Below are 13,146 nucleotides of genomic sequence, written 5' to 3'. Positions count from 1 at the left end.
CAAAGATCAAAGTAAAAATGAGGCCAAATCATTAGGAACTTAAGCCCCATGCCAGGGAGTATGGCTTCACTAAGTAGGTGTGAAGATTTTAGGCAAAGAGTGATATTATATAAACACTATAAAATACCCTTTCTAACATTAAAAATTTTTGAGGCTGTAAAAATATTTAATTTCCACTGCTGCAAAAATATACATGAAAATGTTCATTCCAGGACCCCTTGAAATAACTCCAAAGGTTCCACTGCCCATGAATCCAGTTATGAGCTCCTCTAAAGGAGGAGCTGCTTACTATTTCCAGGACATGGGATATGAGTAGAACTAACAGGAATGAATTGGTTTATGACCAAGGACAGTAAGACAGAACAAAAGATGACTCCAAGGTTATTGGCCTCATCATCTCAGTGAGGTGCCAATGAGAAGAATGCAAGTTTTGCCTGGGAGATGTTAAAATTCAGAATATCCAGGTGTTCTTTCCATAAGCAATTAAAACATGTTTGGAGTTCTGAAAATGGTTTGCAGGCACAGATATGAATTTGAACATCACTGTGTATGCTGTACCAGTGACAGCTGAAGCCATGTGGGTGGATGAGGTCACTGAGCAAGTACAGGGCCTAGCTCAGAATACAGTAGTCCCAAAGCAAGGATAAGACTAGACAAGACAAGAAAATAACATTCAAAGGAGAAGAGAAACAAGACAGTTATCATGTGAGTCTAGGAAGTTATACCTTTCACATTTGGAGTATGATGCCAAATGACAGTCAGTTAGTAAGAGACTTTAAAAGTGGCTACTGGATCTGGAAACTGGATAGTCACTGATAAACATTTCACTGGAGTGGTTAAAGATTAGACTGGGTTAAGAATAAATGGGAAATGGGAAGAAGAGACAATGAGTATAGATCACTCTGTTCAACAAGTATGGCAATAAAGAGAAGAATGAGAGGTGTCAGCAGTTTGACAGGTTGTGAGGTTGGGAGAAGTATGCACATTCTCTGCATTACCTTTTTTTATATGATTTGTATCTAGAGACCCTGAGAATAAGGATCTCATTCAGTATTCTTACAGCACCTACTAGATTATAAAATAAAAATGAATTTACTGTTTAGAATACAGGATATATCACATACACTTCACTAAATTTTAACTAAATTCCTAGTTTAAAAGGGAGAATGTTAGACTGAACCAATTAGATCATCATTAAATTCAAGATGTTTACTCACATGGGGTGACTGTTTAAAAGAGGCCACACCCTGTTATGAAATTTGACAGTCTCTGTGAGGAACACTGGGGGTGCTGTAAGATGATACCTTAATTCTTTCACCCTGGGCTGCACAAGGACATACTCACCTCCATAGTAGAGTCCCGTAGCAGTGCACATCCGCCATTGTCCCTGATACATTCCTGCTCTGCTGGGGCTGCACATCTGGACGCTGACATCTGCAATCTCTTGGGGCTCTAGCGATCTCACCATCACCATGTTCACATGTCCAAATTGGTCTCCCCCGACATATTTAAGACAAACCCCTGGAGGCCAGGCCTCTGCCCCTGAGTTCAAGCAAAAGAAAAAAATGTTAGGCAATCAGTGGTCCTATGCTGGGTGCAGTTCATTACAAAATTGGCCTCTTTCTGACTCTCACACATATGTAAATATATCCAAATACCCTTGGGCTATGTAACATCTTACATGACCAAACAGAAAGAATCATCAGTCAAAAACCTCTGACCAACAGTCTACCCCTAAGAAAAGGCACATCCAGTGAAAGCAAGGCAATTTCTCAAGATGTGTTTCAGGTGACCCCAGAGAAGACCACACCACACTGAAATCAGTAGAGTCTAAGATCAATGGCCGCAGAGAGTTGTGGAAAATGAAGCATAGGCCCCTGTTTTTGGAGGACTGCTTTCTCTACTAAAGACATTAACACATGCTCATTTTCACTTGAACTTTTTAAGGGGACATTCAAAGTAAAAATGGATCTGATTGTACCTACTTTTTCCATAAAGGGAAGAGGATGAAACACATGGAGTAATTTTTATATTATTTTCATTTAAAAACTGCTTTTTCCCTGATGTATGACCTTTCTTCTGGACTCCTTAACTATGAAAAGACCAAGGCTCAAGAGACTTTACAAATACATGAAAGATAAGACAAGTTAAAACTTTCATTTCCAGAGGCAGAGCCAAGATGGCGGCGTGAGTAGAGCAGCGGAAATCTCCTCCCAAAACCACATATATTTATGAAAATATAACAAAGACAACTCTTCCTAGAATAGAGACCAGAGGACACAGGACAACATCCAGACCACATCCACACCTGCGAGAACCCAGCGCCTTGTGAAGGGGGTAAGATACAAGCCCCGGCCCAGCGGGACCCGAGCGCTCCTCCCCCCAGCCCCCAGCGGGAGGAGAGGAGTCAGCAGGGAGCCGGAGGGAGCCCAGGACTGCTGAACACCCAGCCCCAGCCATCTGGACCAGAGTGCAGACACAGTGCATGCGTGGGGTCCTGGATACTAGGGAAACAGGGCAGCAAGACCGGTGAGCGGGTCACTGAGGCCGGCGCCTGAGGACAAAGAAAAGCAAGCGGCCTTTTTTTTTTTATCATTAATTTTTGTTGTTGTTGTTGTTGTTGTTTTGTTTTGGCGAGTGATTTTTGGAAGTCTTAAAGGGACAGGGCAGGACACTTAGTCCAGAGGCAGGGAATCTGGGTATCTCTGGGCACTCTAACACCCTGGACAGCAGGGAGCACAGAGGCCCCGCATGGAGACAAATAGCCTCCCAGCCGCTCCCCCTCCAACTCGGCTCCACCATTTTGGAGGAGCAGCCCGAGCCAGGTCAGACCCACAGCAACAGCGGAGATAAACTCCATAGCAGCCAGGCAGGAAGCAGAAGCCCTGTCTGCACGTAGCTGCCCAGCACAAGCCAGTAGAGGTCGCTGTTCTCCCAGGAGAGGAAGGACACAAACCAACAAGAAGGGAAGTTCTTCCAGCCATCACCCGTCCCAGCTCTGCAAACTATTTCTATCACCATGAAAAGGCAAAATTACAGGCAAACCAAGATCACAGAGACACCAGAGGAGACAGACCTAACCAGTCTTCCTGAAAAAGAATTCAAAATAAAAATCATAAACATGCTGACGGAGATGCAGAGAAATATGCAAGAGCAATGGGATGAAGTCCAGAGGGGGATCACAGATGCCAGGAAGGAGATTACAGAAGTGAAACAAACACTGGAAGGATTTATAAGCAGAATGGATAAGATGCAAGAGGCCATTGATGGAATAGAAACCAGAGAACAGGAACGCATAAAAGCTGACATAGAGAGAGATAAAAGGATCTCCAGGAATGAAACAATATTAAGAGAACTGTGTGACCAATCCAAAAGGAACAATATCCGTATTATAGGGGTACCAGAAGAAGAAGAGAGAGAAAAAGGGATAGAAAGTATCTTTGAAGAAATATTTGCTGAAAACTTCCTCAAACTGGTGGAGGAAATAATCAAACAGACCACAGAAATACACAGACCTCCGAACAGAAAGGACCCAAGGAGGATAACAACAAAACACATAATAATTAAAATGGCAAAGATCAAGGATAAGGAAAGAGTTTTAAAGGCAGCTAGAGAGAAAAAGGCCACCTATAAAGGAAAACCCCTCAGGCTATCATCAGACTTCTCGACAGAAACATTACAGGCCAGAAGAGAATGGCATGATATATTTAATGCAATGAAACAGAAGGGCCTTGAACCAAGGATACTGTATCCAGCACGACTATCATTTAAATATGATGGCGGGATTAAACAATTCCCAGACAAGCAAACGCGGAGGGAATTTGCCTCCCACAAACCACCTGTACAGGGCATCTTACAGGGAATGCTCTAGGTGGGAGAACTTCTAAAAAGAGCACAGAACAAAACACACAACATATGAAGAAGGGAGGAGGAGGAATAAGAAGGGAGAGAAGAAAAGAATCTCCAGACACTGTATATAACACCTCAATAAGCGAGCTAAGTTAGGCAGTAAGATACTAAAGAGGCTAACCTTGAACTTTTGGTAACCACGAATCTAAAGCCTGCAATGGCAATAAGTACATATCTCTCAATAGTCACCCTAAATATAAATGGACTTAATGCACCAATCAAAAGACAAAGAATAATAGAATGGATAAAAAAGCAAGACCCGTCTATATGCTGCTTACAAGAAACTCACCTCAAACCCAAAGACATGCACAGACTAAAAGCCAAGGGATGGAAAAACATATTTCAGCCAAACAACAGCGAGAAGAAAGCAGGGGTTGCAGTACTCATATCAGACAAAATAGACTTCAAAACAAAGAAAGTAACAAGAGATAAAGAAGGACAGACACTACATAATGATAAAGGGCTCAGTCCAACAAGAGGATATAACCATTCTAAATATATATGCACCCAACACAGGAGCACCAGCATATGTGAAACAAATACTAACAGAACTAAAGAGAGAAATAGACTGCAATGCATTCATTTTAGGAGACTTCAACACACCACTCACCCCAAAGGATAGATCCACCAGGCAGAAAATAAGTAAGGACACACAGGCACTGAACAACACAGTAGAACAGATGGACCTAACAGACATCTATAGAACTCTACACCCAAAAGCAACAGGATACACATTCTTCTCAAGTGCACATGGAACATTCTCCAGAATAGACCACATACTAGGTCACAAAAAGAGCCTCAATAAATTCAAAAAGATTGAAATTCTACCAACCAACTTTTCAGACCACAAAGGTATAAAACTAGAAATAAATTACACAAAGAAAGCAAAAAGGCTCACAAACACACAGAGGCTTAACAACATGCTTCTAAATAATCAATGGATCAATGACCAAATTAAAATGGAGATGCAGCAATATATGGAAACAAATAACAACAACAACACAAAGCCCCAACTTCTGTGGGACGCAGCGAAAGCCATCTTAAGAGGAAAGTATATAGCGATCCAGGCACACTTGAAGAAGGAAGAACAATCCCAAATGAATAGTCTAACATCACAATTATCGAAACTGGAAAAAGAAGAACAAATGAGGCCTACAGTCAGCAGGAGGAGGGACATAATAAAGATTAGAGAAGAAATAAACAAAATTGAGAAGAATAAAACAATAGCAAAAATCAACGAAACCAAGAGCTGGTTCTTTGAGAAAATAAACAAAATAGATAAGCCTCTAGCCAAACTTATTAAGAGAAAAAGAGAATCAACACAAATCAACATAATCAGAAATGAGAATGGAAAAATCACGACAGACTCCACAGAAATACAAACAATTATTAGAGACTACTATGAAAACCTATATGCCAACAAGTTGGAAAACCTACAAGAAATGGACAACTTCCTAGAAAAATACAACCTTCCAGGACTGACCAAGGAAGAAACACAAAAGTTAAACAAACCAATTACGAGCAAAGAAATTGAAATGGTAATCAAAGAACTACCCAAGAACAAAACCCCCAGGTTGGACGGATTTACCTCGGAATTTTATCAGACACACAGAGAAGACATAATACCCATTCTCCTTAAAGTTTTACAAAAAACAGAAGAGAAGGGAATATTCCCAAACTCATTCTATGAAGCCAACATCACCCTAATACCAAAACCAGGCAAAGACCCCACCAAAAAAGAAAATTACAGACCAATATCCCTGATGAATGTAGATGCAAAAATACTCAATAAAATATTAACAAAACGAATTCAAAAATATATCAAAAGGATCATACACCATGACCAAGTGGGATTCATCCCAGGGATGCAAGGATGGTACAACATTCAAAAATCCATCACAATCATCTACCACATAAACAAAAAGAAAGACAAAAACCACATGGTCATCTCCATAGATGCTGAAAAAGCATTTGACAAAATTCAACATCCATTCATGATAAAAACTCTCAGCAAAATGGGTATAGAGGGCAAGTACCTCAACATAATAAAGGCCATATATGATAAACCCACAGCCAACATTATACTGAACAGCGAGAAGCTGAAAGCATTTCCTCTGAGATCAGGAACAAGACAGGGATGCCCACTCTCCCCACTCTTATTTAACATAGTACTGGAGGTCCTACCCACAGCAATCAGACAAAACAAAGAAATACAAGGAATCCAGATTGGTAAAGAAGAAGCTAAACTGTCACTATTTGCAGATGACATGATATTGTACATAAAAAACCCTAAAGACTCCACTCCAAAACTACTAGAACTGATATCGGAATACAGCAAAGTTGCAGGATACAAAATTAACACACAGAAATCTGTGGCTTTCCTATATACTAACAATGAACCAATAGAAAGAGAAATCAGGAAAACAATTCCATTCACAATTGCATCAAAAAGAATGAAATACCTAGGAATAAACCTAACCAAGGAAGTGAACGACCTATACCCTGAAAACTACAAGTCACTCTTAGGAGAAATTAAAGGGGACACTAACAAATGGAAACTCATCCCATGCTCTTGGCTAGGAAGAATTAATATCGTCAAAATGGCCATCCTGCCCAATGCAATATACAGATTTGATGCAATCCCTATCAAATTACCAGAAACATTCTTCAACAAACTGGAAAAAATAGTTCAAAAATTCATATGGAAACACCAAAGACCCCGAATAGCCAGAGCAATCCTGAGAAAGAAGAATAAAGTGGGGGGGGGGGGAATCTCACTCCCCAACTTCAAGCTCTACTACAAAGCCATATTAATCAAGACAATTTGGTACTGGCACAAGAACAGAGCCACAGACCAGTGGAACAGATTAGAGACTCCAGAAATTAACCCAAACATATATGGTCAATTAAGATTTGATAAAGGAGCCATGGACATACAATGGGGAAATGACAGTCTCTTCAACAGATGGTGCTGGCAAAACTGGACAGCTACATGTACGAGAATGAAACTGGACCATTGTCTAACCACATACACAAAAGTCAATTTGAAATGGATCAAAGACCTGAATGTAAGTCATGAAACCATACAACTCTTAGAAAAAAACATAGGCAAAAACCTCTTAGACATAAACATGAGTGACCTCTTCTTGAACATATCTCCCTGGGCAAGGAAAACAACAGCAAAAATGAACAAGTGGGACTATATTAAGCTGAAAGGCTTCTGTACAGCAAAAGACACCATCAATAGAACAAAAAGGAACCCTACAGTATGGGAGAATATATTTGTAAATGACAGATCCTATAAAGGCTTAATGTCCAAAATATATAAAGAGCTCACACACCTCAACAAACAAAAAACAAATAATCCAATTAAAAAATAGGCGGAGGAACTGAACAGACAGTTCTCCAAAAAAGAAATACAGATGGCCAATAAACACATGAAAAGATGCTCCACATCGCTAATTATCAGAGAAATGCAAATTAAAACCACAATGAGGTATCACCTCACACCAGTAAGGATGGCTGCCATCCAAAAGACAAACAACAAAAATGTTGGTGAGGTTGTGGAGAAAGGGGAAGAACCCTCCTACACTGCTGGTGGGAATGTAAATCAGTTCAACCATTGTGGAAAGCAGTATGGAGATTCCTCAAAATGCTCAAAATAGACTTACTATTTGACCCAGGAATTTCACTCCTAGGAATCTGCCCTAAGAACGCAGCACTCAAGTTTGAAAAAGACAGATGCACCCCTATGTTTATCGCAGCACTATTTACAATAGCCAAGAATTGGAAGCAACCTAAGTGTCCATCAGTAGATGAATGGATAAAGAAGATGTGGTACATATACACAATGGAATATTACTCAGCCATAAGAAGAAAACAAATCCTACCATTTGCAACAACATGGATGGAGCTAGAGGGTATTATGCTCAGTGAAATAAGCCAAGCGGAGAAAGAGAAATACCAAATGATTTCACTCATCTGTGGAGTATAACAACAAAGGAAAAACTGAAGGAACAAAAGAGCAGCAGAATCACAGAACCCAAGAAGGGACTAACAGGTACCAAAGGGAAAGGGACTGGGGAGGATGGATGGGTAGGGAGGGATAAGGCGGGGGAGAAGAAAGGGGGTATTATGATTAGCATGCATAATGGGGGAGTGGGAGAAAGGCGAGGGCTGTATAACACAGAGAAGACAAGTAGTGATTCTACAACATTTTGCTATGCTGATGGACAGTGACTGTAAAGGGGTTTGTGGGGGGGGACCTAGTATAGGGGAGAGCCCAGTAAACATAATATTCTTCATGTAATTGTAGATTAATGATAACAAAAGAAAAAAAGGAAAGGAAAGGGCGATTACTCCCTGATAGGATAAAACTAACTAAATCAATGATTAAAGCATGCTTTAAATATCCTTAATTTTGATCATTTAAAGGGTGTCTGATGATCAGCTATGGAAGTACATTTTTCTGATAATATTCCTTTCTCTTAAAAAAAAAAAAAGAAGTTCCTGTGTGGTGATCTCCACTAAGTTCTTCACAATGATATAAAGGGCATATCAAAGTGTGGGCAAAGGGTTTGTTTGTATTTATACAGAGGATCAAAGCCTAATTTGGCTACCCAGAAAATGAATTAAGATACGATATGAAGAACTTCCAACATCAACATTCTCTGGAAGAGTCATTCCAGAAGATGAACATCAAAAAACTTCAACAAAGATCTTGGCCACTGTTGCAGTTGTAGCTGCATTCATCCCACTGGTTCCTGGACTTGCCATTGGAATGAAGAAGGAGATATCTAAGCTGGCCTGTGCATACAGTAAAACAACAAATTTGACTGGATCTATACTGTTGGAACTCAACCAAGAATCAGGAGAAGTGCAAGTTGCAGCGCTCCAAAATCTTGCAACTACAGACTATCTACTGTTAAAAGAACATATGGGATGTGAACAGTTCCCAGGAAAATGTGTTGTTTTAATTTGTCTGATTTTTCTCAAACTATTCAAATTCAGTTAGACAATATCCATCATATCATTGATAAGTTTTCGCAAATGCCTAGGGTGCCTAACTGGTTTTCTTGGTTTCACTGGATATGGTTGGTAATTGTAGGTCTGCTTTGGTTATGTAGCTGTATTCCTATTATCTTAATGTGTGTGCGCAATTTAATTAGTAGTTTAAAACCTATACATGCTTATGTTACTCTATAAGAAGATATGTCAAAGAAATAATCAATCTTCCCATGTTTTCTTCCGTCTGCTACTTCTATAGCTTTTCTTCTTCCTTCCTAATTACAACCCTTAAGTAGAATTCGTGCCTCACAACGAAATTACCGAGTATCATAATTCTTCCAAGTGGTAAAGATACCTCAAGACAAAAGCTGGGCATAAAAGCCACAGGGCATAAATCTGCAAAGAAGTAAAAAGCTAACCTTTTCAAACAATATTGCTTCTCTCTCACTTACCAACTTTACATTTCCCTGTATGGCCCCGGAAGATGACTGGATAGCCAGAGACGGGTAAGATTCCTCAAGGGAGGAACAACCTAAGACAGGCACAGTCGCAGGGGGGGCCATCAGGTGAGAATTGGGGATCAACAGAGGTGAGGCTTAGAACCCCACCCCCGCCCTGTTTTGAGAGAAATCTTCTGCATCCGTGAATGTTTTGTTGCCCTTGTCTAGCTTGGATTAATACTTAGACTATAGGCACACACCTGATCATCTACATTGGCCCTCTTAGCACTGAACTATGTTTTCTACCTTTATCTTGCATCTACCTACCACTTCAGCATTTTATTAAAAATAATAATAATAATAACAATAATAATAAGGGAGAAACGAGGGATTCATATATAAATCAAGTATAAAAATCAAACAAATATTCATATTTGACCTGATTGTTTATATAGTTCATAATGCGTGATCAAAACCGAAAGTTTCTGTGATGACTGCCCTTGCACTGTTCACCATGTAAGAACTTATTCACTATGTAAGAATTTGTTCACCATGTAAGAACTTGTTCATTATGCTTCAGAAGATTGGAGACTGTTGAGAACTAGGCTTGGGGTTGATTAATGATTGTGCATTGAGTCCCCTATACAAAATTTTATTGTTGTTAACAACCACTTGATCAATAAATACGAGAGATGCCCTCTCAAAAAAAAAAAGTTTCATTTCCAGGTTCAAACAGTAGTGGGGGGAAAAAATGAATAATTGAGTGAACTCCTTTGATAGTAACACAATGAACAGTTGTCTCAGGGGTTATAACACCAGCCAGAGGTGCTTGCAGAAAGGACAGAAATAGTAATACAGAGAAACGGCTTTGGCGGAATATCCTTCCTCCTTTGAAAGTAATAAAGATCTTATTTGGTACGTATTTCTGTGGTCGTTTTTCATGTAAACTAATTCAAAATGAGAAATCTATACACTGATTTTTTCTGACCAGTCACAGGTAGCCACATAGTGACCAGATGTGATCTTCCCCAAGAAGACTCTCCAATATACTCCTTTTTTACTATGGACAGAAACTGATATATATCTTTTTTGAGGATATATACATTATAAAAATAAATCCCTATGAAAAGTTAGACATGGCAGGACTCTTGGACATAGCATGCTTGAAATTTATCTCTTAATACTACTCTAGGATGCCTCAGTACCTCAATCTCAAAGTGCTGGGATGGTTTCAAAATACCCAATGGCTTACTACTGAAAAGGGAACAAGAGAGAAAAGCAACCTGTGCTCTATTGTTGAAATCTCAGCCCCATTATCAACAGCACCCTCTGTGGCTCTTTTATCTTAAGGGGTAGTGGATGAAGCAGTGGCCACTATGTTTTACCACATCCTCTTAAAAAGAACCTGCCAGCCAAGTATTCTCTTAAGTTAACACTATATACACTATATATGGCAGCTGATTTTGGTGGCAAGGTTTTGGATAATATCCTGGCAATACATGCAAATTCTGGTTTTCATTTCTGGGGCCTATGGCGTGGCAAAAGTATACTGTCTTAGGTTAAGAATACTAGTGGCTGATATGAAGCACCTTGGAAAATGTCAGTCTCTTTAAAGACGAAGTCCAAGAGGAAAAGTAAACGACTGTTACAGGGCTAAATCCATAATTATTCTTTAAAACACACACACACACACACACACACACACACACGGCTAAATCCACAATTATCCTTTAAAACACACACACACACACACACACACACACACACACTCCTGTAACAAGACAATGTCTGTTATATGAAAAAACAAGACTGTCTGGATATGTGAAATACTTGGCTGTCCTGGGCAGACAACCACAGCAGCTGAGATGGTCAGACCTCTCAACTATGCAAAAGAGGTGTTCTGCTGTATTCCAGGGACACTGAATTAATTGGTAAATGTAAAATGGTTAACAAATTATGCAGCTACAGTCCTATCTTTTTAGTACACCAGATCCCCCTATTTATGTGGAACTTGGAAAGCTTCTTGAAGAAAAAACTGGAAGTTATCTACCATTAATTTACTATAATAAGAACCAACCATCTGCCTGCTGAGAGTTACTGATAGTTCACTATGACATATAATTCTTATAGCCCCGTTGTTAGATAACTCTGAAAAGGTCAGAAGGAAGGGAAGTACTGGTGAGCTGCTTGGGCTACCAGGCTAAGCATGCCTGAAATCTAGATTTGAGATGGGCTTCAAATTAAATTTAAGTTGGCTTAATGGGGTATAGATGTATCTAGAAGAAAAGTAAAATTAATCTGTTTTATGACTTTCCAATTTAAGTACCACAAGCCTGTGATTCTTCAGTTATCATGGAATATAGTTTTAAAAAAATATAAAGTAGATGATTGTTTATAGTTCATGATGCGTGATCAAAACTGAAAGTTTCTGTGATATGACTGCCCTTGCACTGTTCACCATGTAAGAACTTACTCACTATGTAAGAACTTGTTCACCATGTAAGAACTTGTTTGTTATGCTTCAGGAGATTGGAGACTGTTGAGAATTAGGCTTGGGGTTGATTAATGATTGTGCATTGAGTCCCCTATACAGAATTTTATCATTGTTAACAACCATTTGATCAATAAATATGAGAAATGCCCTCTCAAAAAAAATAATAAATAAATAAAAATAAAAATAAGAAAACAAAAAATAAATAAAAGATTTGGGTTCCCTAAATTAAGGGTTTATTTAATTCAACCATTACATGCACATTCATCTGGGCTCATTGGCACCCAAGTGAGATTTGGTACAAGGAGAACTGATATAAATATGCTGATGCTCATGTTGCTTGTTATTCAGTGAGTAATAAAGTCCTTCGTCTCTAAAAAAAAAAGAATGAAAAAAATATATATAAAGTGGAAACAAAACAAAAAAACCTGTCATATGCAGTTTTGAGATGACAGCATGGCAAAAATGAAATAAAAGTCCATTAGTTCCAAAAAGCCTGGGGGTTACTAGATCTAAGTGATTACATACAGAAATAGTTTAGAGACAATAAGAAACATCTGAAGAGCAATCATAAGAAGACAAACCTTGATGAACAGCCCCTATTCTTTTTAATCCCTGTATGTTTGCAGACTGCATTTCAAATTAAGCTACATGTAAACAGGGACCTTCATTGATCTTGTCACCATTTTCTCCCTGTACCTGATAAAGTGACTGGAACATAATATAATTTGTTAAGTGAATGAAGCAGAATTATCTTCTCTATAGTCATACTGAAGAGAAAGGCAGAAAATTAACTATTTTAAAGAGCCAAAAGAAAGACAGAGGAAATAGTTACTCTTTTTCAAGTTCTTTTCCCAACTCTTGTTTTATATTCACTTCTAAAAAAATAAAGATGACCCTGAAGCCACTCTCTCATATGATAATCACAACTACTTCACCAAAATCAAAGAAACACCTGTTACAACATGCTCAGCTTAACATTCACTTACAGTTGGATAACAGAGCATGGATGTTAACAACTAAGAAGCTTTAAGTGTTAGTAAAGAGAATTGTCTACTTTCATCTTTAGAGGGACAGTTTAAAGTTTTCATTTTAAACTCTCACTGTAAGGCTTCCTGCTCAAATTTCCCAAGTTTCTGATACCTATATAAGTGCCAAAATTTCAGATATGAAGATTTTGCACCTATGTCACTAACTGTATCATTTCTGTTTTCCTATGGTCTGAATCTAAGGATTTAAACAATATTAGGAGTTTAATTTTAAACAATGTGTGACATTTATCTTCTTCGAAAAAGCTAC

General features: G+C 38.8%; 1 protein-coding gene across 4 annotated transcripts in view; it reads right to left on the bottom strand.

The window, feature by feature from the left end:
* Window positions 1–13,146, bottom strand: part of ILRUN (inflammation and lipid regulator with UBA-like and NBR1-like domains) — a 98,846-nt gene that overhangs the window by 49,695 nt on the left and 36,005 nt on the right. For all 4 annotated transcript variants that reach the window (XM_037000719.2, XM_037000720.2, XM_017663096.3 and 1 more), the window contains exon 3: window positions 1,345–1,542. In XM_037000719.2, the coding sequence (XP_036856614.1) occupies window positions 1,345–1,542 (198 nt within the window). The remainder of the gene's footprint in view (window positions 1–1,344; window positions 1,543–13,146) is intronic.

Source organism: Manis javanica, chromosome 16 (genome assembly GCF_040802235.1).
Source record: "Manis javanica isolate MJ-LG chromosome 16, MJ_LKY, whole genome shotgun sequence".
Taxonomy (NCBI): domain Eukaryota; kingdom Metazoa; phylum Chordata; class Mammalia; order Pholidota; family Manidae; genus Manis; species Manis javanica.
Note: the sequence above shows the minus strand (reverse complement) of the source record. Positions and strands in the feature narration are given on the sequence as shown.